The sequence below is a fragment of the Heliconius melpomene genome, chromosome 2 (assembly GCF_056956725.1).
Source record: "Heliconius melpomene rosina isolate 202511_hmr_F chromosome 2, ASM5695672v1, whole genome shotgun sequence".
NCBI lineage: Eukaryota > Metazoa > Arthropoda > Insecta > Lepidoptera > Nymphalidae > Heliconius > Heliconius melpomene.
The window spans coordinates 4,964,442-4,991,840 of record NC_140390.1 but is presented as its reverse complement, the minus strand read 5'-3'; the positions used below and the strand labels follow the sequence as shown (position 1 = coordinate 4,991,840).

The window sequence follows — 27,399 nt, the reverse complement described above, 5'->3', positions numbered from 1 at the left end:
GTCCACCAATAAAAATAAACAAATTCTGCTTTCATATTTTATGAGAACTTATCAGTAACTGTAGATTTAAGAATTGTAAAGATTTTTAAGATTTTTTTTTGGTATAAAGACGACATTTAATTAAACTACAGAAGTGACTTGCTCATTTTCACACTTGACATGAAAGTGTGTCTGGTTTTACTAAAGTAGGGCGCTATTCGCACATTTGACGGCCCACTAGACAATGTAACAAAAATATTTTTAAGTTATTTTAAGTAGAATATACTCGTATGTGGTACATTAAGATCCATTTCTTCGCTCTGGTGTCGAGGGAATTCGGTAGAAAGTGGGGAACGGAGTGTCTTAACACTAAGTTTTCTCTGCCTACCGTGCTATGTGCGGGTTACAGCGTGAAGCTGGTACATTAAGATAAAAATAAGATCGAATTGCAAACAAAAGTATATTTATTTATAATAATTGTTAAAACAGTTTTATTAGAAGAAAATTAACTTCAGATGTATAAATTATTATATTTTTTTAATTTCACGCCGTTTGCCGTATATAGTAGGGCAGAAGGAACATGGGAACCTGGTGTCAAGATATTTCCTATTCCAGTGAAATATTACTGTTCCCCACTTTTCGCCTAATTGTTAAGGTATTGCGTGTTGAGTGGCGGATCTTAACGCCGCGCTTTTCCTCGTTTCCGAAGTGAAGAAATAAAAAAGTTTAATTTTTCATTCCCTCGAAGACAATATTATGTTGTATAAGCACATCCGTGCGACTGTAAAGGTGCGTTTACAGTAAATTTTTCAAGATAATTTTATATCATATTAGCGGCCCGCCCGCGGCTTCGCCTGCGTGAACTGCTTTATTATTAATTTCTGTCTCCATGAGTACCTACGTCCTATAAGGGAAGTCCGTGCGAAATTTGAGACTCGTAGCATTTGTAGTAACGAAGTTTCATACAAACTTTCAACCGCAAAAACAACCCCTTAGAAGTGGAATATTACAAATTCCCGTCTTAGCGAGTACCTACGGCAACTAACTCCTATGCAAAATTTCAGATTCCTAGCACTTGTAGTTTCTGAGATTTCGTGATGAGTGAGTGACCTTTCGATTTTATATATCTACGCTATATATAATCTATAGATTTTTTATATAATCTATAGATTTTATATATATAATCTATAGATTTTATATATATAATCTATAGATTTTATATATCTATATACGCTACTACAACGCTTCTAAAACTATATATTGAAGGTACTTACTATTTTTATGGTAAAAAGTATTGTAACTTAATTAAAGATATCAATGTGAAAATAAATTAGAAAAACTAAAAGTGTAAAAGCACTTTATAGCAGGTAGTTACACACTTAGACACGTAACTAAATATATGAAAAACTAGAAACTGTTTTTAAACTACCCATTTCGCATTATTTTCTAAAAAAAAACGTCGTAAAACCAAAACTGGATACATAAACTCTAATGTCTTACAAACCAAGTTTGAAATGGATTCTCATACTTTCATTTGTTAAAACTTAATATTCAACGATTTTGGAGTAACGTAAATTTCTCGATGTGTTATTGAGCTCTTATATTATGAGGAAAGCGTCACACTCGATGATCTTTCTTTTTTTTTTGATATAAGTTTTTGCAAGATTTACGTAAATAATTCAATTGTACGCATTTATTTCTTTTATATTTGTATGTGTTACATCTAATGGTTAAGTAACGTTAATAGTTTTTTGTGAAATTTCCACTATTTTCACTCAGTTCACGCATTTTAAAGGGAAAATAACTGTGTCAGATAACACATGTTAAATACGTACGTTTTTCATTTTCTGCCAATTTAAAATTAGTTATTAAAACCCAAAACTACTTCCTTTTATCTAGAAAATTGTTAGTGTTAGTGTTATTTGTAAGACTTACATATATATGAACAATTTCTTTGAAAATTAACACGGAACAATAATTTATTAATATATTATTATTACAATAAAACTTTTGAATTTAACCGTACAAAGTTATTACATTATTATGTAATCATTGATATGTAGACGTAAAAACATAGAGCTAGTACAATATACTCTTACGATCACAAAGTTTTCTAATAATTTAAAATTATTAGAAATCTTCGTTATCATAGAATGTTTCTAATGAAAAACATATTATTTATTTTACTCACCATCATAAAATGTCGGGAACACAGCAAACGCTTGTAAATCCAAATCATCGAAAAATGTTTCTCCAACAATTAACAAAAACAACTAAAAATAGATAAATTATAATTAAATTTATCAGCCACGATATTTCTCACAAACACATCACATTCCAAGCAGCATCGTTCGTTTAGATTGCGCGCGTAACATCCACAGATAAAGTTTTCTTTTTAATTGGACGTTTTTTTTTTTATTGTCTCTCGCGTGCCAGTGTTAATAACGGGGTAAGAGCGTGTAAAGCGTGCTCTGTGAATGCCGGACGGTGGTCAACTGCTCGGAGGTAGAGGAGAGGAGCATTCACGCAACTAAACGCAACGGTGCCTTACCGTTTACGATGCACTTCGCTGAAATTATTATTTTAATGTTTTTCTATGAAAATTATGGAAAATGAAAATATTTATATTATTAGTATAGTTTAATTGTATATTATATTTATATTTGAAGTGTGTATTTCTAAAGGATTTTTCTAGATAACCCGCTGCTACTATATGAATATAAAAAAATATATATATTTAAGATCGAATTTGAGCTTAAATAAATTAAATTCATAAACAAATGTGAAATATTCGAATGTTTTTTATTTACCCACAGTGCCTATAGATTCAGTGTGAAAGTTAATATTTTGTATTTCTAACCACTCCCTCGTGCTCGTGAGTTAAGGTTGTGAAAGTGTGCAGTTTTCAAAAGATGAATTAACATTTAATAATGTTACGAATAACATATTAGTGTTAGCTCGTATGTTGCTAATGAGCTTTAATTGCTCTTATTTTTTTGGAAATCTAGTTTATTTATTATTTATATTTAGACTTTCCCAAATATATTATAATTGATAGGAATCCCAAATTCAGAGAAAGTTCGACCCTTGCCACATGGACCGACGACCTAAAGAGGTTGGCGGGAAGCGGATGGGTCGAGCTGAGGATCGAGGGTGATGGCGAGAATTGGGGAAGGCCTATGTCCAACAGTGGACAAAAGATGGTTGTCGATGATGATGATAATGATGATGATACAGTTTACTCGCAATTTTTTATTTTTTTTTGTTAGTAAATAATATGATGAGTTCCTAAAATATGGTGATTAAGTACGGGTGGTTTTTCCAAGTATACCATTCTGCCTTCCCCTCCTTCCACTATAGTACATGGCATTTACATATGTCAGTTTTTTTTAGATTCACGCTGTATCACGCATATAGCCGAGTAGGCAGAGGATAGGATAGCTCCAAATCATCAAAACATTGCGTGTTGAGTACCTTCCTCCTTTGTATCAGCGAGGGAATGGAAACATTAGTAAACAATAACTCATTCCCCCGAACGGGGATCGAACCTACAACCGTCGCGTTACAGTCACACCATCGCTTGTAACATGGCAGTTTGCTTTCATATTAATCTTAACAAAGTAATCGACACAGAACCCGCCTTCTCCGTTATTAATTATAATGCACTTATCGGTTGAATAACGATGGCTAAGCCTACGCCATGTATAATATTTATAAGCTATAAGCTATAATCTTCCTCATATTTATGATGGAGAAACTCAATCTAGACAGCTGGCGTAACGAGATTAAATTATACCCTATCCTCGTGGGGTATGTCGATGCTGTTAAATAAGCATCAATTATTCCAGCATTTATTGCGATATAACTGTCACCAGTAACCTTCCTCTTCTCTACTTGTACAAACACATTAAAATTCATAATATGTCATAAATATTATTAATTAATTATTTTTTTTATTATCTAAATTTGGTTTGAATATTTTTTAGGCAGGAAGTACACTAACTTACCAATATAATAAAACCTGTTTTAGGGAGTGAAATTTAGAGCTTGAATATCCTGAATGAACATAGAACTCGGCACCTCTAGAGTGAGAGAACCCTAGAGCGAGAGACCCCCCTGGGAGAACTTCCCATTCTTTTGTCGACTAAGTCGATATGTTTTTGATGGAATTCTAGTAAATAGATAATACAAATAAATAAATAAAATATTAATGCTATAATAAAAACCTATGCGAATCATTTCTCAGGATAATAAAATATTCAATTAAAAACTAAAACTAGTAGCTGGCTGGCTTTGGCTTATGTTATTCCATTATACAATACGCCCAACGAATCATGGCCGCTGTAAATGGCTGAAGGTAGCTGTAAATAGCTCTGCAGTATTTAAGCATTTGATTATTTTCTTACCACAAAGTTCAGAAAACCTAACTTCAGAGCGGCCACGACTGGTTGACCGCACTGTAATTATAAATTATGAAACGATTAACGAACTGACTGGCTTCATATATCGAACGCCATCTATATGAATATGTAAGAACTATTTTATTTGCTAAACTCTATGACCGTAGTGTTGAATTTGAAGTGAAAGGATGTTATTTCAATAGAAGAAAGTGTACTGTACTGTAGATGGCGGTAGGTAGAGCTAAATTTTCATTATTCGTCGTGGCATTGTCTTTCCATGGCCAACGGTGCTCATGACCAAATACTTTGTATAAACTAGATTTATACAAAAATTATATTTATACAAAAAATTGTATAAATTATTTATAATTACATCTTTTTTTACGAAAGAGACGGCCCCTAGTGTTAAAGCACTTGTTCTCATTAAGACACTTGCGTTCATCACTTTTCGTCAAATTCTGGAGGCATTGAGGGTTGAATGGCGGAGTTGAACGCCGCGTTTTGCTTGGTTACCAGAGTGTATAAATTAAAATATTAAATATTTCATGTCCTCGAATGGGAATCGAACCCACAACTAGACGCGTTTACAGTCGCACGTTTATGTCTCTGCGCCTCAACTGACCTCACTATATTATTCAGTACAATTAATATACATTTTAATGTCATACAGGCCTTAGCTCCAGTTACCTTATTATTTTTTTTTAACTAACAATTAATAAATAAAACAAAACATATATATTTATTAATTTATTATACATGTATAAAAATAATGGAATGAATAAAATACAATCGTTGTGTAACTTTTGAAATTAGTCTAAAACATAACTATACCAGTAAACCTATATACATTTTTTTTATTTAAAATAAGTACGTTCGTATTTATATAATAATAATTACTATTTTAATTTTTAATTATTCGATGTTTATAAAGAAATTACAAACGAAATAACATTAATGGCACTCATAGCCTAAAATATTTAAGAAATTTCGTAGCTGTGGACATTTATATACATGCTACTTTCAATTTCATACAAAAATAAAATACAATATAAAATACGTGAAAACCCACGCTTTTTCATACTAGAACATTAAACGATAAGAATTAAGATGCAATCCAACAAGATATAACAAATGCAATTTAAAAAGTGTACCTGTTATAGAACGACGGTATGAAATATGTTATTAAATAGTTAAATTACAAACAAATTAACATAGGGTATTCAAAAAGAAAGTTTTAAAAACCAAAATTAATAAAACTGGATTTTGTTTAGAAAACATTTAATTATTGGCACTTTAAGCGATATGTGTACAAGAAATATCTATGTTAAATGTATGCCTTTTTAAAAGAAGCTAATAGTTAAAGGTAAGGGATATTTTTTCACTTATTTTGTCCAAAAACAGCTATTTTATTACTTGTAAAAATAAAAAAAATATAGTTCGCTTCAATTGATTAATTTCAACCATATATTGGGATAGACCAAATTATTGGGATACATCAGACCCAATATTTGTTGCCATTTGAAAAATAATAACCATAGACAAATCTGTATTTCTTGTCGTTAAGGTGTAGAATAATGGTTGTTTTTTCAGGGTTTTGTAGAGTATTCTTCAATAGGCAAAAATATCCCATTTTTGACTGTAGTCTGCCATTGTATATAATTATTTGTAATTTAAAAGAAAACTTACCCTATTCTTTTGTACAACATCCATGTACAGGAGGCCAACTTAACTCTATGGTCTGAGGTTACTTCTGTGCTTCAATGTCTATTTAGGTACTGTAGTAAAACAATTTGACTATTCTAGTAATACAATAGAAATTTTAGCTGCTATTAGTTATTTATTGTAATATAGATATATTGGAATGTTTATATTTATAATTTTGATATATAATTTTGGTATATTTATAAAATGTGCCAAAATCACAACATCTAAAAGCTGAACGAATATGTAGTGATCTTTGGCCTGCATTAATATAAACTACCAAGTATATAAGAATAAGAGAAAAGACAAAACTTTCATTTGCGATTTCATCTACATATTATGGTGAAGGTCCATTGAATTATTATTATAAAAAAAATTATACAAAATAAGGACTCCCATATATAATCTTGTTTATTAATTTTTATTTACATAATAAAAATAAAGTATTATTGTATTTTTTATCTTTTCAATTTGAAATTACAATTTATTTATTCTTTCGCTAATATTCCAAAGGAATTATTATTTATTTCATAATAATTTCCACAATCTTTAAAACACTCTGTTAGGTTGTGTGTTCAATTAAATACAGTCCAATGAAATCTTAATCTACTGACTCGTTCGAACTTCATATAATATTACAGATAGCTTATTCTAATTTTTATTATTATTATTAAAACATTTATTATCTGTGACTCTTATATATTGTTATTTTTTTTTTTAAAACAAAAGAACGTTCGCGTGTTTTTATTGCCCCAGCCAATTAACTGACAAATTACTTTATCGCGTTTTCCTCAATTTGTAAGTTGTTAACACCGATACTAACTTGACTATTAGAAACAAATTAAGTTTTAAAATAATTAAATATTTTTTAATTATTTTTTAAATGATACAACTACGCATAAACTCCAAAATTACATTTTTTTTTATATTGTTGTTGTTAATTTTAAACAACAACAATATAAAAAAAACATACATTTTTTCGATTTCGAACAGCTTTGTTTAGGCGTGAGTTATTTAAAAAAAATTGATGACAAAAAAACTATTTATTAAACTTTCCAAAAATAATAGCTTATTTTAAAGGAAAATTGCTACATTTATATAAATTTACTTTGTATCGTTTATATAAAAAAAACACATCCAAGAAAAGTAAATCGAAAACAATGCGACACGACGTCGCATTGTTTTCGATTGCACTGTCTCCGTTTCAAATGTATTCCACATTTGAAAATGTATTCCACATTCGAAACGGAATGAAAGAACAATCGTGACAAATCGATGCAAATGAATCGAGTTGTATTGACATCGATTCGATTCAATTTAGCAATCGATATTCTACGAGCGTGCGGGCCAGGCCTAGGGGGCCTAAGGGGCTCGAGGCTGGGTAGAAATGTTTCATATATTCGTAATTGGTGATGATTGGTGCTCTACGAGAGCAACACTCGTTACTCGTTTCTTCAACTCGTTGGCACTGCTCCCGGCGTAATGTTATCTGAAATGGAAATAACATTATTTTTATAACTTCTCGAGAATTCTACACAATACATTCATTGTTTGAAGCCAGTCGTCGCGTAAAGTGTGATTGTAAACGCGACAGGTGGTGGGTTCAATCCCACTAGGAAATTAGATGTTTCATATTTTCATTAATAGGGTGGCGTTTAGTTCCGCCGCTCAACACGCAGTGCCTCCTGAATTAAGTGGAAAATGAAGTGCCTTCACTCTACGTTCCCTCTGCATATCTGTGTGCGAGATACAGCGGGACGCTAAGACAAATTCAAATTCTTTTCAAAAATGAACAAAGAGTGTTCTCAAATCTTACTCATAATATTTTTTTATTCGGTGGAAAGTGAGGAACGGAGTGTATTAACATTTTGTTTCCTCTGCCTATCCCGCTGTGTGCGGGAAACAGCGTGAAGCTGATTATTTTTTATTAATTGTCAACTTTGAATATTAGATAACTCATACAATATTTCCACTATAATAATGTACCAATAAGTCAGTGCCATCAATTTCCATACAATTGCTCGATTGTACTGACTCAATGGCACACCCATGGTTCTTATACTGCATATATGCTATAGCTAACATTGTGAAATAATTATTACCTACTTTCCTAACCTATATTTATAGCATTGTTTTATTTACTTTTAATAATATTATTATCAAATAAGCTTCACATTGTATCAGCAGGATAGGCAGAAAGAACCTAGTGTTAATACACTCCGTACCCATCTTCCACCAATATTTTCTAAGCATTACGTGTTGACTGGCCGAGCTCAACACCCTTAGTCTTGACTATAGTATATATGTTATTGTTTATTATTAAATCTTACTAATAAAAAATTACTTCTCGTAATCTAATATAGCCAAGACTTCGACTTTGAGAAGAACTTTCGTGGAAATTAATAAGAAAATGATGAAGAATTCAATAATATGAAGGCGTCCTTACCTGGGGCCGTGCCTCGCGCGTATCATGTGCGGCGGTACTTCTCTACGTTCGACTTCATCCGAGTTGAGTTGCAGACCAGCTACTAGCTGCATGATCTCGCGCTCTTTCTTTAGTTCTTCACGACCTGTCTCCACCTGGAATATTGGAAATTATGATGTTATTTTTATTAATATTCACAAAAAATATACCTATACCTTTTAATTGATTATTTATTATGTATTTTTATATTTTGTGATATTTACAAATTCTAATATGGCAGTAGTCAAAATTACATAATATTTTCTTGGAAGAAATCAAAAGAAATACAAATTAAATGCCAATAACACTTATTATCATTAAATTTTCGCATTAGTAGATATTAAAAATAATTGATGCGTTGATTCTCTAACTAGAATATAGAATATAAATTGCACTGCAATCCATATGCTCTATAATAGTAAGTAAAGAAATCAGATTCACGCCGTATCCCGCTCACAGAGGGATGAGCAAAGAGAACATTGTGTTAAAACACTTCGTTCTCACTTTCCACCGATTTTTTCGATACATTGGCTAATACAGAACTCAACGTCGAGCGTTTGCCTTAGAACCAGAGCGAAGAAATGAAAATATTAATAAATAATAATTAATTCCCTCGAGTGGGAGAACCCACTACCGTCGCGCCAGTCATACCCTTGTACCCCTAAGCCACTACGGCCTCAAATTATAAATAGTAAGTAAATTACAAAGTACGTCGTAAAATTGGTACGACCCGGTCATACTATCAAAAGAGTTGACGTAACCAGCGAGTTACACAATCGATGTTACGGTAATAGTTTGCAGTTGGATGTAATCGCTAACAATATTGCTTCTCGATGGACACTTCGCTAGGACGTGCTATGTCTTTGTACAATTGTGTACTATATACTCGTACATTAAAGAACTTTTGCAATTTTAACCTATAAAACCGGGCAAGCGCGAGTCGGGCTCCCCCACCGAGGGTTCCGTACAGAAATTGGAGGTCTCGAGCTTTTTCTTAAATTCAAGTTTAGTTTAACCAGAGCCCGTTCATCTGATAGCTCACTTGAACTAGCGGCTTTAATCCTCTTCCAAGACTATTAATTTTAGGATTTAAATGTAAATCTGTAGATTTCATTTTTTCCAGAACTAGTACTACCTGTAGATGCTAGCTGCCAAATTTCATAATTCTAGGTCAACCAGAAGTACCCTATGAATTTTGATTCTATTTATAATGTCGAAATACGTGTTTTTTGCTATATAAACGGTAATATCTTTTTTTAAGTAAATGTAGAAATATGTTTTTTTTCAGATACCGTAGATCTGAGAATATTTGAATTTCTCCAAGCATTCAAGTTTTATCTCATTTGACAGACAACAACGTGATCTTAGAAGGGTTCCTTTTTTCCTTTAAATACGGAACCCTAAAAACGATAAATGTCAAAAAAACCTAAGAAAATATGCTTTAATATCATTGCATTTTAATTCATTTTTTAGGAAAGCCACAAAGTTAAATGTATTTGTTTAATATAATATTTGCAAAACATCCCAAAATTAGACTACGTAAAATTTATTATGTGATTTCCTATTTCATTATAAATGGAAATGGAATGGAATGTAATTCTATAGTGTGAATAACACTTTAAAAATCCCTAAATAACATCTTGTAACACTAATGTTACATTTTTCCTGAATAAAATGTAATAATAACAAGCATTGCCTGTAATAGCTAAACTATTCCTTGAAATCACGTGTCAATGACTAAACACGATAAAATCAACGAAAGCGTAAATAAAAGAAATGTAGTAAAAAGTAATTTTTCAAGTGTGGACTAACAATATTATACAAACAAATATATACTGTATACTCTAGAAATTACGGCTAGTAATATTTTACTTTCGCATAGTAATAATCGTGAAGAAATAAAACCGTACCAATATTTATATGAACGTTTTCACTTTAATAAAGAATTTCCATTGATCTTTTCTACAGAAACCAACAGGCGTTGTAATTTCTTTCATTAAAAGAACAGGTTTATAATAAAAAGTAATTTTATTGTATTTAATAAACGAATTCATGTAAATATTTATTTAAATTAGAAGGTGTTTTTTACGTCAGTTTAGGAGTTTTTTTAAAGTAAGGGGGGATATACAGCGCAAGTCTGTCTCGAAAAAACATCGACCAGTGCCGAAATAACAATATAATAAGGAACCTGGTTCTATTTAAGCCAGGAAATATAAGCTTTCATGTTAAACACTAAGAAAATCCCATTCATTCTCAGTTACGTCACCAGTTTTCGAGAACACTCATCTTAAAGCCACGCCTAGTGTCAGAATGTCTGACATTTACTTCAAGTTCCTTTACGTCTATTTCCACCCAAAAGGCCGGCAACGCACCAGTAGCTTCTCTGATGTGACACGGGATCCTCACAGAGATCACTTACTATCAGGTGACCCTTACACTCGTTTGCTTTGTTTTTTTTTTTCATAAAAAAAATTATAAATCATAAGGAGAAATTCTCACTGCTGCTAGATAAAAAGTGTTATACAATCAATATATTTTGTATAAGTTTATACAATTATACATTTAAATTTAAAGTTCCTACGCATATATAAGGAACCTAGTGGAAGTATCTCTAAAATTTACTTAGTCCTAAACGAGATTTGAACTCACAAATAACGCGTATTAGAAATATTTAAATATATGTATTTACTTAACATTACTGAATAAAATATCAAAATTGTATAAGCATCCATTAATTCTTCATCACCGTTTATAACAGCGGAAGCATATTTATGTAATCTTCACCTATTCTGTTGGTTTCGCGTTAAATCGCTAATTGTCCGCTCTTCCTTCTCACGTCACATTCAAGAGGTATTTAGAAATTCGAATCAAATACCAGTGTGAAAAAAGTTTGTTGTGCAATAAAGGCAAGTTCGGATGGAAAGTTGACTTGCTATATGTGGAGAGTCAGGCCGGTGCGAAGACCCGGAGCCGGGCCGTGTGGACATTGCTAAAAGGAAATTCTTGTAACTACGTAGCTACTTAAGAGAGTTTAGTAAATAAATGAAGAATTTATCATAAAGTTCATTTATTATAAGAAAAATCTGCGTTTATTAAGTTTGTTAATAATATGTTAATTACAATATTAAATATATCTTATTCGGTCGAAGTTTCATCCATAGCAGAAAAGGAACCTAATGTTAAAACACTCCGTCCCCCACCATCCACCCAATTTTCGAGATTGAAAATATTCATGGACTCAGAATCAAATCCATGACCATCGCATTTAAAACCACATGCAAGCCACTGTGCCACGAAGTTCTCTAAATAATGTAATATAGTATTTTTTTTAAAAAAATGTACAAATAATTTTCTACCATGTTTTAATTTAACGAGAAATACCCATAGGAATAGATATTGACGGATGTGTCAAATTTTGCACTAATGAGAGACTCGTTTCCTTTTTAAAAAAAGGAAAATTAAAATTAATTAATATTTTTTGTGTCATACGTATGATTTTTATTAATTAATTGTAACTTGTAAGCCAAAGCTTGTTATATTAAGTAAAAATTTAAACATATTTAGAAACGTTCAATAGAAATCATTGTTGAAAAAATATCAATAATTTTTTTAGCCAACTGCTGATTTCAAAAAGGAAGAGGTTTCGTCATCATTCATCAACAATATTTTTACTTCTTCATATTCGAAAATAATAAAGAGAGACAAAGAAGTCATAATTTTTACTCAATTGTAAAACCTAGTATTTTAAAATATAAGATTACGAACAGAATATATTTCGTTTTTCTTTTAGTTCTCTAAAAAACCTGTCCCCCGTTGACTTGCTGTTAAATGAACATCTCAACAGGTATATTACCTCGAAACTTACTTTCTACCATCTTTACAAATATTGACTTTACAGAGAGCCTTCACAACTGAGTGTTAATGTACTCTGTAGAAGCATAATTTTAAATAGTAACGGCATCATTTACAACTGATATTATTAATATGTTTCATATTCTTTTTGGGGTTTAAAAGGAAGTAATAAAACCCTTTCAACCCTTTTGTTATCTGTCCGTCTATTGAGATTGTTTATCTCAAGTTACAATACAAATAAAGAAAAAAATACGAAAAGAATAAAATTATTGGTATTTCATAAAAAAAACATCACAAACTTATTATTGTAATTCATTTCATACAAAATAAGTAAATATGCCCGTAAATTAAGTTTGTCAACTTCTAAAAGTTGTACTTCCTGTTGACCTACAATTGTGAAATTAGTAGGGATGCCTTGGTGGGCGAGTCCGACTCGCACTTAACCGGTTTTTTATGTTTCATGGTTATGCATAGAACTAGAGTTGTGTAGAGTGTGTGTGAGAATTGAGAATCTTCATTATCCGTTTTTATTTTTTTCAGCTTCACGCTGTAACCCGCACACAGCAGGGTAGGCAGAGAGGACCTAGTGCTAAGACACTCCGTTCTCCACTTTCCGCTGAATTCTGGAGGCATTGCGTGTTGAGTGGCGGCACTCAACGCTGCTCTCTGCCTCGACACCAGAGCAAAGAAATGAAAATATAAATGTAAATAAATATTTAGTTTCCTCGAGTGAGGATCGAACCCATAACCGTCGCGTTACAGTCACATCTTTGTGCCGCTGCGCCATGACGACCTCTCCGTTTTTATTTTTATTTATAATATAAAAAAAATGTATATTGCTGAATCTATATTTCCAATGATTTGTATTTTTTTAGTAGTTATTAAGCCTAGGACGGACATACGGTATCAATGACTTTGAAGACTGTGACACCTAAAACAGGTTCCTAAAGTTCCTTGCCGTGGCATTTCCATGGGTAAGCTAAATGTATGAGATTATGGATATGTGATTCGTATTTTTAGTGACATGTGAGAATCAAAAGTGTAGAATATATTATTATAACCTTAATAAGCAAAAAAAAATACTTGCAGTGATATATATTAAAAAAAAAAAAGTAATATAAGAGAACAAATTATCATTATTATATTAGTATCATTAATTACTTTCACGTCGAAAAAAAGCAAGCACCACTAGAATATTACCACATTTATATCATTAACTTAATTTAGATAAGTTCTTAATGTTTTAATCTTAATTTATTTAAAGTATTGAATGCATAATTGAATGTCATTTAAAGTTGAAATAATTATATAATTTTTATAGTAGTTATTTCGTTATTTTATTTCACTTTCCATTTTAAAAAAAATCTTTTTCTTTTAATTTTTTTCTTATTTAAATGTATTGTAATTTAATAATTACAATAAATTTAAATAAATAGTTTTTCTGTAAAAAAAAAATCTGGAACTCATCGCTGTCTGTCTAAACATTGATATTTACACAATAAGTTTAATACAAAATAAGTGCTTCATTAATTTATCTTATAAAATTTATATATAAATTATCTTTAAAACGATAATATTGTTAGATCACAATTCAGACGAAAAATTAACAATTTTGAAGAACAAGCGGGCGAAGCCGCAAGCGGGTCGCTAGTATAATCATCATAAAAGTATAAATATACCCGCATAAATCACTTCTTCTGAGATAATATTATGTTCGTGCATATTACATGCTTAATCGAGTATAGATTTCTTTGCAACATAAACATTATGATGTCAGCTGTGTATCGACTTGACAAGCAAAAACATAGTAATGGCTGAGCGACTAAATATCTTACTTATTTGAGTTAAATTATGTAGATAAGATGTTTGTTTAGGTTCAAGTGGGGAGCCTAGTGCTAAGACACTCCGTTCTCCACTTTCCGCCAGATTCTGGAAGCATTACGTGTACTGTGGGGGAACTCAACACCGCCTTTGCCGCGATACCAGATTGAAGAAATGAAAATATTAAATATTTCCTTTCCTCGAGTGGGAATCGAACCCACAATCAGCCGTGTTAACAGTTACATGCTGCCCCTGCGCGTGCGCCACTACTGACTTCAAATATTATATAGAAATGTCATATACATTTTATCGTATCTTATGTGTATAATATATTATTTATATTATTATATTTAATTATATATAAAAAAATATCCAATTGATCAAAAGGAGTGCCTTATTAATGAATGAGCTTTAAAAATACATATTATGTACGAAAAAAAGTACAGTAGTAGCAGCTGCAAAAATTTCAAGGCGAAATTAATCATATTTGTTTTTATTTTTAATTAAAATATCAACTATCTCGTATAACGTATGAATACTGTAAAAACATTAATAACTTAACTTCACGTTTTATCCCTAGCGGGGTAGTCAGAGAGAACGGAGCGCCAAACGCTACGGTCTCTACATACCTCTTTCGCCTCGTCCACTGTCATCAACCTCTTCGTACATGCCCTCCGAGGGTTCTTCATGCTATTACGTGACCTTCCTCCAGTATCTTTGATACTGTGTTCTCGAATAATAAATATTAAATATATATAATGTTCCTCATTCTTGCGTTCAAGGGTAAAGTAAAATACAGTCGATGACCTCCAGTTTTGAATGCATGCGTAAAACAAGTACTTACGCTGCTTTGTACTTATCTAAGGAGAGATATGAGCGAATCACGCTGTATCACGGGCACCCTCTAGACCAGAGACCCACTCCTCTTCCCACTTTTCTTTGCCACGACTTATCTCGACACCAGAGCGAAGAAATGAAAATATTAAATATTTGTTATCCTCTAATGGAAATCGAACTCGCAACCTGTCGTGTTTACATTCACACATTTGTGCCTCTGCGGCACGACGACGTATCTACGTGTATATTAATAACGTGCAATAAGCATTAAAAATATTATAATTATAAATTGTTGTTGAATTAACATGATCGGTTTCGCAAGACAAGCACTATGAGGACAACTTACTCAAAGTAAGTATATTTATTATATATATAATTACGTTGACAGCTTGTAATTTAATCACATTTAGTGTTATTATAACATTAGACTACGCTGCTACCAGCCGATATGGACTACTGTGTAATTATATCTTTTTACTAGCAACTACACACATTCTTTTAGCGTCACAGCAAGGTAGGTAGAGGGAACCTAATGTTAAAAGACTCCGTTCCCCATTTTCCGCCGAATTCTGGAGGCATTGCGTGTTGAGCTTGAGACACCAGAGCAAAGAAAATAGAAATAATTATTGAATTCAAATTCAAAATATTCTTTATTCAAATAGGCAATTATTATAAGCACTTTTGAATCGTCGAATGAACATATGAATAAAAAGCTACCACCGGTTCGGAAGGCAGTTCTGCTGAGAAGAGCCGGCAAGAAACTCAACAGTTTCTCTTTTCAAAATACTTTATTTTTGTCTAGTGGGAATCGAACCCACTACCTGCAACGTTTACACGTTTGTGCATCTGGGCTTCGATTGGCCTGGCAATAAATTAAAAGCGTCATATTATTTAAGGGAAATTGTTAGTTACTTGCATAGTATAATTTTGTGCAATTATATTTCTAAAAATGTCTTTAACTAGGACGATAAGTTGGATATGATAATAAATGTTCAACGTCCATAATATAAATTACGTAAATAAAATAATAATTCAAGAACTGAAAAAATACTTTCACTTTAACTCGTTATTCTATATTTTTGTATAAAAAAATTGTAATATTATTAAAATTAATATTTTTATAAAGAAGATGTATACTTTATAAAAATGAAAACAAGTTAAATATTATATGAATTTGTCAATAATGTTGCCATAAGAAAGCCAGAGCCCAGACCAAACCACAACATAGTGCGATATGGCAACATAATATATGTTTTTTACTAAATATTTTTGTTTTAAACACTACTATTTGCGTATACAAGATATCTGCCCAAGGTTGGGTGATGATGAGAAGTAAAGACAAGTTTTGATGACAAACCAGTTCGGTCATAAAACACTGCCAGATGCGGCCAGGAGTTCTCATGTTCCACTGCAGGAGTATCGAGTGTCAGTCGGTCACTGATCTCAGTTTTGGCGGGAGAAACTTAACAGACGAGTTTTTTGTGTATTTACTTTCTCGAAACCGACGCGGCGCGTGTTTGACGAATAAAATCAATAAAAAAACTCGCATTTCGCATTCGCCTTGATTTATTTGGCGTTTAATTGCGTACAGTTGTTTCAGGTTTTTATTATTTTATAATTGATTAAAGAACAAGAACATGAATTGTGATTAAAAATATCATTAAAAAAATTTTGTATTATACGTAGAATTGAATCAATGATTTGAAAATGATAATATAAGGAGTTCCAAGTATTTTCATATCAGGAAGGTCCAAGACAGCTGATTGTGTGAAAGCGCTAACCTTGAACGAGTGTCATGCCTTTGTGAATGGACGCAGTGCTGACTGCTGATTGCTGACTGCTGACCCACAAACGTCATAATCGAACTGTAACTGATATTTTTCTAGCGGTACTATATAATAAAATTATAATTTCTTCATATGACATGGACGACGATGGAAAAGTACTTGAACTATTATTTAAATAATAATTTTATTATTGTATTCTTATTCAGTGCACCTTTCAAGATAGACTGAGAAATCTTATTCTCTACACTATATTCTCCACTAATTCTCCACCTTTTTTTCTAATAAAATGACCACTTACAAGAAAAAATATTATTGCATTCACGTTACACTCAATTATAAATAAAATTCAAAGATATTTCTAAGATGTGAGCTTACATCATTCATTGCATTTTCATACATAATTTAAAATGCATTAGCATAGCTATTATAGCTATAAATAAAGATAGATTGTGAGTGTCGTCTGTAACGGGAAATATTTTATGTACTCGTAGACGCTGAGCCCTTACAAGGTTACAAATTTTAATATGTAAAATAGATATCGACTTGAGGACAGTGTGGCTATAAGCGCGACTGATTGTGGGTTCTATCCCTATTCGAAGAAATTAAATATTTATTATTCACATTTCTTCGCTCTGGTGTCGAGGTAAAACGCGGCGTTGAGTTCCGCCACTCAACATGCAATGCCTCCTAAATTTAACGGAAAATGGGGAACAGAGTGTGTATGTGTGTGTGTTTGTGAACTCTAGGTTCCCTCTGCCTACCCTGATGCGTGCAAAATACAAAGTAAAGCTAAAATGAAAAATAATTATACAAACGATTTATTCTCGATTATAATTATGTTCATCAATAATTAAAATTAAAAAATTAGATGTCAGCGATTTCTTTGTAGCTTCATTCTCAAAGCCACGTGATTACGTCACATTGACGTATTCCACAGACAATAAAGGTTAAAATCGCTTGTCTAGAATAAAGAATATATATGAAGTGTTGTATTCGGAGCATCGAGTCGGTTCATTCGAAACCCGCATTCCAATCGGCGTTCCACTTGCCTGACATTTGCATTAACGTACTTGGACCTACATAAAGGTATGTAAATTTAATAGTATCTATTATTTGAGCGTCAAGGTCGACTTTCGCCTGGCTATTGTTTCGACGTATTAATTTACTAGCTGCAAGTACATCCCTAGATTTCATAAATTGTCTATGGATATGCTAGTGAAGGCACTAGGAAGTATTCTGCGTGAGTAAATTGGTATAAATAAGCACCTATATAATATAAATTTTAGGCCGTCATGGCATATAGCATGAATTATTATTTATTAATATATTTATTTCTTCGCTCGCGTAACAAGGGTGGGGAGATCCGCTACTCAACACGCAATGCCTCTAAAATTCAGCGGAAAGTACGGAACGGAGTGTTTTTACACTAGGTTCCCTCTGCCTATCCTGATACATGCGGGATACAGCGTGAAACTGAAAAATATAATAAATAAATAAACACCCATATGATTTAACAGCAATTTACATTGTAATAGCAATTATTGCGATAATATTTGAAATATTCCTATTTCTCAACAATAATAATAAATTATTCAGTATATTTTCTCGCATATATACAATTCACAAGTCAGATTTTTTAACGTCCTAAAAAACATAGTTCGCGATATTTATGTAGAAATAAAATACATATTATGTAGATTAAATACATAGATGAGCCAGTTGTGAGTTCGATTCTCGCTCGAGTTAATGAAATATTAAATATTTTAATTTCTTCGCTCTAATATGGGGGCAAACACACACACGGTCAAGCAATGACTTCGGAATTCGACGGAAAATAATAAGCGTAGTGTCCTATCACTAAACTATCTCTAATTGACTGATATAACCTGACGAACATAACTCTAGTGAAAGTTAACATATCGTCGTTAAAACATCGAAGAAGTATTATTAAATGATTAATAACTATTATCCATAGATGAACGTAACCGATAGCGAGACGAGGTTGCGCAACCATCACGCATGCTCGAGCAAGGTATGTCTACATAATATACGCTTAGGCGCGAAGTGGGTTACGTTTAAATTATATATATACATATATATACTTTATTTATATGGTTTTACGTTATATTTTCCTTTACCTTAACTCTTTGAATTCCTGCCAATATCACGATCATACGTTAGTAACAGCTTTGCTTGATAAATGTTGTAATGGAATGGTAAATTGTTGCTAATTTCTAGTTTTTAGCTGATGTGACAATTAAATTAAATATATATTTTTTTAGGAGGAATTATATAGAAAATGTGGAACGCAAGTGTCTTGATGGGAACGGAGTGTCTTAACACTAGGTTCCCTATGCCTATACCGCTATCTGCGGAATACAGTGTGAAACAAAAATAAATTAGTAAATATTATCAATTGTCTGTGCTATCAATTGCATACAATAACTAAAGTTTAAAATTAGTAGATGCTCGTCTTCTTGTAAAAGTGCATACATATAAACTATAATTGTTTATAATGTTTTGAAAACGAAAATATTATTCTAATGTTTTAGCAAGATCTTTCAATAAGTCAGTAAAAGTGGTTGAATTGGGCTTCCTAGGTGTTTCCCTGAAAGCGATGTCCACATATGACTCGGGGAAGTATTGTTGTGACATTTAAAGTATATTTTTAATATAATTTACAGTTGTTTAATATATATTTAAATCCGTGATTAGGACCTTTCTGCTTTTTCTTTGTCATAATATGCTATTGTACCTGGAAGAAATTTCTTAGATATTATATATATGTATTTTTGATGATATGTTACTTATTTTGTATGCAATAAAGAATTATTTTTATTTTTATACGAAGACGGAAAGAATTCCTCCATACACTTTAGAATTTAATGTCATTATTGATAATTTTTTAAAGAATCTTGCCATTTAGCTTATCCCTTATGTAATTTAAAAGGCATATTTGTTTAAAAATCCAACTGTTTAACTATTCAATAAGTATTATTTAAGTACATTAACTTTCTATTTGTTATGTGTTTTCTAAGACTTTTCTTTTATGCATATTATGTGTCTATGGCTTATGGCTTTCCAACTTTAACACGTCACCTCGCACCTTTGACAAACTGAACTATTAATAGTTTCTATTATATTTCAAACAAAACTCATCTTTCATTATTTTATTCATATAATATAATGCCAAAAAATTATTGTTATTTTTTTAAATATTTAGTAAAAAAGAGAACAAAGACGCAAAACATCGTCCATATATTGTGAAATTTTATATAAATCAATAGAGATTTCGATAATTTATTACGTAAGTGTTAGTTAGAACATTGACACTACGGTAAAGTTGTAAATAAAACAAATATTTTTTTTAGAATATAATTCAAATTTAGTTTATTTGTTAATCTACGTCTCGGCATATGAGATCTTGATTATTAATAACATTAAAATATAAATAAAAACAGTTATATTTTAACTACTTTTCCTTGAATTTTTGTGAACCAGCACAAAAAAACATTATACTCGTATCTCCATGTGGCTCTTTTAGAGTATTCCTGTCTATATATATATATATATATATATATATATATAAGTATACATAATTAATTATATAACCATTTACTCCGTACGGTATAAACAAACAAAGCCTAAAAACATGCTACTATAAGAACTTATTGAAAATACAAAAAAATAGTAACAAAAAATTAAATTGAAACAAATTGAAACTTGTTGAAAACCTGTCAAAGGACAATTAGATTACTGTAAAATTAAAGAAAGAAAGTGGAATAATTTTTGACAATTTTAAGTGTTATTTCACATTTAAGAACTTTTTTTATAATATATTTATAATATAATTTATATATATTTGTATATAAATTATAATTTAACAACATATTTGTTCGTTATATTTTGATACTAGAACTACTTTCTAGTTAACTTCTATATAAATGTGCTCTCGATAAATCTTGATTAACGACTTAACTCATGTTGACTTGTAATAAATACAATACTAGTAATTACAAGAAAATAATTCAGCTTCACGCATTATCCCGCACACAGCAGGGTTGGCAGAGGGAACCTAGGAACTTAGTATACAGTCGATTTCCATTAAGATACTTTCGTTCCCCACTTTCCGCCGAATTCTGAAGGCATTGCGTGTTAAGTAGCGGAATTTAACACCGCACGATGAATAGTTAATTTTTATTACACCGTTGTATTACACCGATTTTACTAATTCAACTATCCCCTACTACTTGTTAGTATAAAAGAACTAAACTAAAGATATTGTGTCAATAAAAGAGAATCTTTGATATTTAAGTATAAAAAATTAAAAAGAAGTAATGTAATTATGGGCTTAAAATTGTTTGTGTTTTATACCGTTAAATTCATCTCGGTTCGTAAATCAAATAGGTGATCAAAAGTATAACGTTTTCCAAGTACTTTTTTACTTACGAAATATTTTTAAGTTTTTATGTATTATTTTCTTGTATTATATTTTTAATACTAAGCTATTTGTAAGGCAAATTAATAAGAAAAATAATAAAAAATATATAAAAATAAATATTTTAACGATATATCTAAAAAAAATCATAGATATCAATAAGTAAAGTGTTATTAAATTATTGGAAATATAACTCTATACTCTATGCTCTTTTTTTAACAATAAACATCTTAGTCTATAAATTCTTTATTAAAAAATAAAAATAACTTCAAATAACCTTAAAAAATATTTAAAAAATGAAATTTAACACAACAAAATATTAATTTTCGTCAAAATCGATCCAGCACTGTGCTCTCGTTGTCAAAGAGACCCGTTAAAACCAATTGAAATACGAAAACTTTACGTCACGCTCATTCGTTTTATGGAACACGTGGTAATTGATAGTTCGATCTGTAACTGTTACTTTGAGAAAAACCTCGTTTGACATGACCCTTTTAGGTTCCCGCTAAGACAATCCCCTTCTTACTTCCCACAGAATTCTGGAGGCATTGCTGCCAGAAATCATCGGGAATAGAGGAAGTTGTTGTCACTATGTTCCCTCTGCCTACCTTCCTGTGTGCGGGTTACAGCGGGAAGCTGATTTTTTTTATTACTAATATATATTGCACAGAATATGACTATAAAAATCTGAATACTACATATATTTCATATTAGAAACCAAATTTATAAAATGAAACGTGCGTGAGTGGCTATAGTTTCATTTTAATGGCAAGTAATATAACACGGCTAATGGAATTTTAGCAATACAAGTTTACTGGTTCGTGCGTAAGTAATGTTATATTAGTTGTGTATATATTTCAATAATACGTATAATAAAAGACTAGACAAATATATAAAGACAAAGACAAAATATATAAATAAACAAAGTTCCATTTCAACATTTTCCAGAAAAAATTAAAGATTATTAATAATAAACTACTCATGGTGTAAAATATTTATGGGTAACGTAGATAGGCATACATAAAAAACATTTAAAACTTGAAATAAAAATTGCTCCATACTGTTGTCAGAATATATTTGTGAAACGTATTAAAAAATATATGAGTAGTGGAATTCGAGCCAAGCCTTCTTGTATAACATGTTTTTATATAAATACTAGCGGCCCGCCCGCGGCATCGCCTGCGTGAATTACGTTAATATTAATTTCTGTCTCCATGAGTACCTACGTCCTATAAGTGACGTCCATGAAAAAATTGAGACTCCTAGCATTTGTAGTAACGAAGTTTCATACAAACTTTCAACCCCAAAAACAACCCCTTAGAAGTCGAATATTGCAAATTCCCGTCTTCGCGAGCACCTACGTCCTATAAATAACTCCTATGCAACATTTCAGATTCCTAGCACATGTAGTTTCTGAGATTTCGTGATGAGTGAGTGACCTTTCGATTTTATATATATATATAGATTATTAATATAGAGGCCAATGATGTCGCAGGGACGGCAAGCATGCGACTGTGAACGCTACAGGTTTTGAATTCGATTCCCACTTGAAGAAATATTTACTATTTTCTTAACCTCTCTCTGGTAACGAGTTAAATTCGGCAGAAAGTGAGAAACGGAAATGTCTCAATGGGAACCGATTGTCTCAATACTAGATTAAATCATAATTATAAAAGAAATCTCATTTCAATAACGCAACGTTTTTACAACCTAATACATAGACCTTAAAATAAATTTAAAAAAGCAGCAACTACTGCAAATTGAGAGAAAAGCAGAATAAAATTTATATTCTCTCTCTCTGCTTTTCTCTGGAAGATAAAAAAATATATTATTTAGCAGAGCAGCAGAGCACAATAAAAAATATTTGATAATATTAAAAGACCGACCGAACATTGAATACAGAACCATTGACCGTCGCGTCGTGCGACCGCCTCGCGTGGGACTTCCAGCTATTACTTCTTTAAGCTGCGCCGAATACGCTAATAAAAGGGAATAAGGAACAAAATCGCTTGCATATTGACAGATATTCCTTGGTATTCTCCACAATAGGGGGTCACACGTTGTAATCACATTTAAGTAAACTAGTGCAGTGTAACTGTGGCCTGGGACCGGCGAAAACCGCTTTTATTAACTCGACTATTACTTACTATTACTTTTCGCTATTAACTATGGGACGGAACTACTATGGTTTTGGGTTCGATCCCCACTCGGGAAAATTAATAAATCATTAATATTTCTATTTCTTCGCTCTGTTAACATCGTGTTAACAGAGTGAAGCATTGGGTTTTGCCACTCGAAACGTAATTCCTCGGAAATTTCGCTGAAAGTAGAGAACGGAGTGTCTTAACACTAGGTTTTCTCTGTTTACAATGCTATATATGAAATACAGTGTGAAGCTGAAAAAGAAATAAACTAGTGATTGATAGCGAACCACCTCATAGGTATTTATTGAACGGTTTACCTTAACTATGTTATCAAAACTTACATTTGATACCTAACGCTATTTTCATTATTTTTGCTCTTAATTAATAAATGAAACTAGCATTATGGTCCAAATGTAGTTTTATTTAACTGGCCAAGTGTTAAAAATGTAAAATTCTCTTTAAAAAAGTATATGAATGAACAAATGCATAATATTTTTTTGCAAGTAGAAAAAAATATTAAAAACTATTTAAATATTCTTATATATTGCACGTTAAGAAACGATATTATCGATGGTAAATCTATCTCAATTAGACATTATTAAAGCGAACTTGGGTATATTTTTTTATTTATATACTATATACCATACTACCATACACTAATGTATGTTAAAAAATGTTATAAATAAAAAAAGAACTAAAATATTCGTCATACAATAAAACCTTTACGAAAGACATCAACGCGCTCAATGTTGGCAATCAAATTTAGGCACGATTATTGATATTAACACGACGAAATATAATTTTAGAAACATGAAGTAGGCCTTTAGGCTAGTAATGGCGCAGGAGCACAAAGTGTAACTGTAAAAGTGAACTATGGCTGTGGGTTCGATTTCCACTCGAGGAAATTTTTTATTTTCATTTTTTCACAATGCAACACAATATACAATATGTGCAGAATTCGGCGGAAGATGGGTACCGGGGTTCCCTCTGCCTACCCGACTATGTGTGGAATACAGCGTGAAATAAATAAAAAATAAAAAAGTACTCTTCCATATAAGGAAAACATTAACTTCACACATTAATTTCAACATAAATAATGATATGCACTTAAAATTTTAAAAAAATCGACAACCGTTTTCCGAAAGTACTAAACTACGAGGTCAATGAAAACCTGATGCCGGCATTTGGTAACGTTTTCCGTTTCCAACAAATTGCATGCACACGCTCAGTAAGCCATGTAAAGTATGCACGGACCAGGAATGTATTTCCAAAGTAAATGTATTTATAAATGTACATTTTTTGCTCGCCTTACGCAAGTCATACGATGAGCTCATTCATATCAACTATATGTATATTATATAGCTAAACTGGTTTCCAAACCTTCATTTCAAAGTAATAAGATTTCAAATGATTCCTTCTGAATAATTGTAATTACACTATTTTAATTAACGCCATAGATTTCAAAAACAGGTCGTCATTAACGCTGTGAAATATTTTTATGTTAAGGTCGTAATTATTAGGTAATTTCAAATTATTTAAATACCTATAACGAGTACTCACAAATTAATGATTAGGAAATGATTAACGTAGAATTTAGAAATGAGATATTATCTGAATTCTGACTACAGAATTCTGACTCAGCTTCACGTCTTTTCCCGCACACAGCAGGGTAGGCAGAGGGAACCTAGTGTTAAGACACTCCGTTCCCCACTTTCTGCCGAATTCTGGAGGCATTGCGTGTTGAGTGGAAGAAATGGAAATATAAACGTAAATAAACATTTCACCGTAATACCTATTAATTTTGGAAGGAACATAAGAGAGTTCATGATTTGGAACATTCGAACATGGAGACAAATCTGTGGTAACATCGTTGGCAACGTTTGTAACTGGTTTGACCGCGTGTGACGACAAGTTCCTTAATCGACGTAACCGCAATCGAGGCCCGGCTCGATGATAGGCGACTGTAATACTGTAATCTTTCTTGGATTACTTACATTCCACAGAAGTGAGCGATGGTCACGCTTTACTTAGAGCTGCAGAAATACTAGCAATTAAATACTAATATATAACATTAAGACTATAAATTCAAAGGGAAATATTAACATGTAAATAAATATATCCTTACCTCGGGTGGAGCAGCGAATTTGAGGTTAGCAAGAGATCCATGCGACCGACTCCTATGCTCCTGTCTTATACTATACGAAAATGCCCGTTCATTTAAATGACCCTTTTTTCTGTATATTCCGCCCGAATCCTCGACAGCTTCCAGACCTGTCATACTTTGAGCGGCTTTCATTGCTGACGGAGGTGGCTTTGAGCGTCTTGGATCAACTGTGGCATATTGTATTCGACCTCGTCCAGGAGGTGGTCCTGGTGGAAAAGGGCCCGGTGCCAATGCTGCGGGTACGCGACCTCTGTGGCCCATCGTAGCTGGTCTGGCGTGTGGAAGAGTAGCAGCCGGATGCGCGACCAGAACCATCGGATGACCCGCCGCCGCCCAGGCGGGTGGTGCGCGTCCTAACGACCTTCCATTCATTACAGCGGGACCAGGCATCGTCGCGTATAATTCGTCTGCTGACGCTGATGATTTCTTTTTTGATTTTTTGGTTGTTAATTTCTTTTTTGGTTCCTCAGGTGGTGGAGGGGGAGGTGGTACGGATGCGGGTCGTGTAATTTGTCGAGGACGAGGTGCTCGAGCTGGGTGAGGAATATCATCGCTCGCATCGTCGCGTTCTATTTCTCCAACCCATACTTTATGGTTTTCATCTCCATCGAATACTTCAACCTCCTCGTCACCTTCCGGCGGCAGCTGTGACGGTGACCTTTCTGCTTCAAGTCGTTTTGCATATGAACTATCGGCGTACGCGTGAAAACAACATCGCACAAGGGCATTTGCGGCCGCTTCGCGACGGCAGATAAAGGCGTGACATTCCAACACCTTTATACCTTGTGTACGACGCAACACAGCTGCGAATAAAGGAGGCCGTCTCGCCGCCGGCGCTCTTGCAAACGGAGAGTCCAAAGGTAAAAATCTGGGCGCACCCTCGACGCTCACACGCCTTACAGCAGCACAATAGTGCAAACTAGAAATGGGAAAAAATCTCGATACCCTCGAGCCACTCTCGTCGACATTCTCCAGCAAGATTCCATTCGACCACACCGACAGCCACGAGTCTATTCCGCCGGTGGTCGCCCCCTTTTCCGGATACAGCTCGCGCAAAGGCTCCTGAATGCCCTGTAGGCCGTCCTTGCTCTGCTGGGGCACCGCGGAGCCGAGGTACAACACGCGACACCGACAGATCGGCGTCGATTCCATTTTTAGCACTGCACTATCACATGACACTTAATCACTATCACTAAGAATCACTGCTGTTGATAACTTATGAGTCGCTCGCTGCAAGACGACGTACGTGCGGCGGCCGCGAGACGGGCGCGGGTCTGACTCTGAGTGAGCGGAATTCAAGATGGCCGGCGAGTGGGAGCGCGGAGGGGGCGAGCGAGGGGGTAGGGGGGCGGGGAAGGGGCACAGGCTGTACCTGCGCTTACGCACCTGCGAAGACGCCTCTAAGGGTATAGGTAGGTAAAGTAGTGCCGATGAACCGGCATTGTGTCAAACGAGTCGTCGCGAATTCGGCCGCATTTCTCTCACCCAACGCGTCACCAGTCACCACTGCACGCGTCGACGTGACGGAATGTCACACTTTTGTCTTGATATAGTGAAATCTGAAGGTCAATTCCACCGATGGGAGATAATTGTCGTTGTGGTTTCATTACATATGAATCGTTTCCGGAAATATATATAGGCTAAATACGGAGAGTAGATCCAGAACTTTATCTATCAAGATAATGTTATTACAGTATTTTTTTTCACACCTCTATATGGTTCAAAGATCATATGTGGCAAATTGATTCTCTATCTTTTGTCTTTATAAAAATTAAAACAATAATGATAAATCCCAATCCCAATAAATAATTA

At 32.9% G+C, this 27,399-nt stretch overlaps 2 protein-coding genes and 1 long non-coding RNA gene across 4 annotated transcripts in view; 1 reads left to right on the top strand and 2 right to left on the bottom strand.

Annotated features, from left to right (window-relative positions):
- Window positions 1-2,494, bottom strand: part of LOC146540520 (uncharacterized) — a 30,662-nt gene extending 28,168 nt beyond the window's left edge. The window contains exon 1 of the mRNA XM_085207160.1: window positions 2,171-2,494. The gene's annotated coding sequence lies outside the window, so the exon portion shown is untranslated. The remainder of the gene's footprint in view (window positions 1-2,170) is intronic.
- Window positions 2,495-5,113: 2,619 nt separating this feature from the next.
- On the bottom strand, window positions 5,114-26,887 carry LOC146540518 (uncharacterized). 2 transcript variants are annotated; one of them, XM_085200018.1, is made up of 3 exons: window positions 25,549-26,886; window positions 8,527-8,660; window positions 5,114-7,569 (listed from the first exon to the last, which is right to left on the bottom strand). In XM_085200018.1, exons 1-3 carry the CDS (start codon window positions 26,737-26,739, stop codon window positions 7,566-7,568), a joined length of 1,329 nt encoding a protein of 442 aa, XP_085056144.1. In that variant the 5' UTR covers window positions 26,740-26,886; the 3' UTR covers window positions 5,114-7,565. The 2 variants fall into 2 exon arrangements, with proteins under 2 accessions (XP_085056144.1, XP_085056153.1); XM_085200027.1 differs by lacking the exon at window positions 5,114-7,569 and having other exon boundaries at window positions 8,523-8,660; window positions 25,549-26,887.
- LOC146540519 (uncharacterized) lies at window positions 17,812-19,518 on the top strand. Its single transcript, XR_014879163.1, has 3 exons — window positions 17,812-17,927; window positions 18,817-18,873; window positions 19,124-19,518. It is a non-coding gene; the product is annotated as an uncharacterized LOC146540519 (long non-coding RNA).
- Window positions 26,888-27,399: the final 512 nt, after the last annotated feature.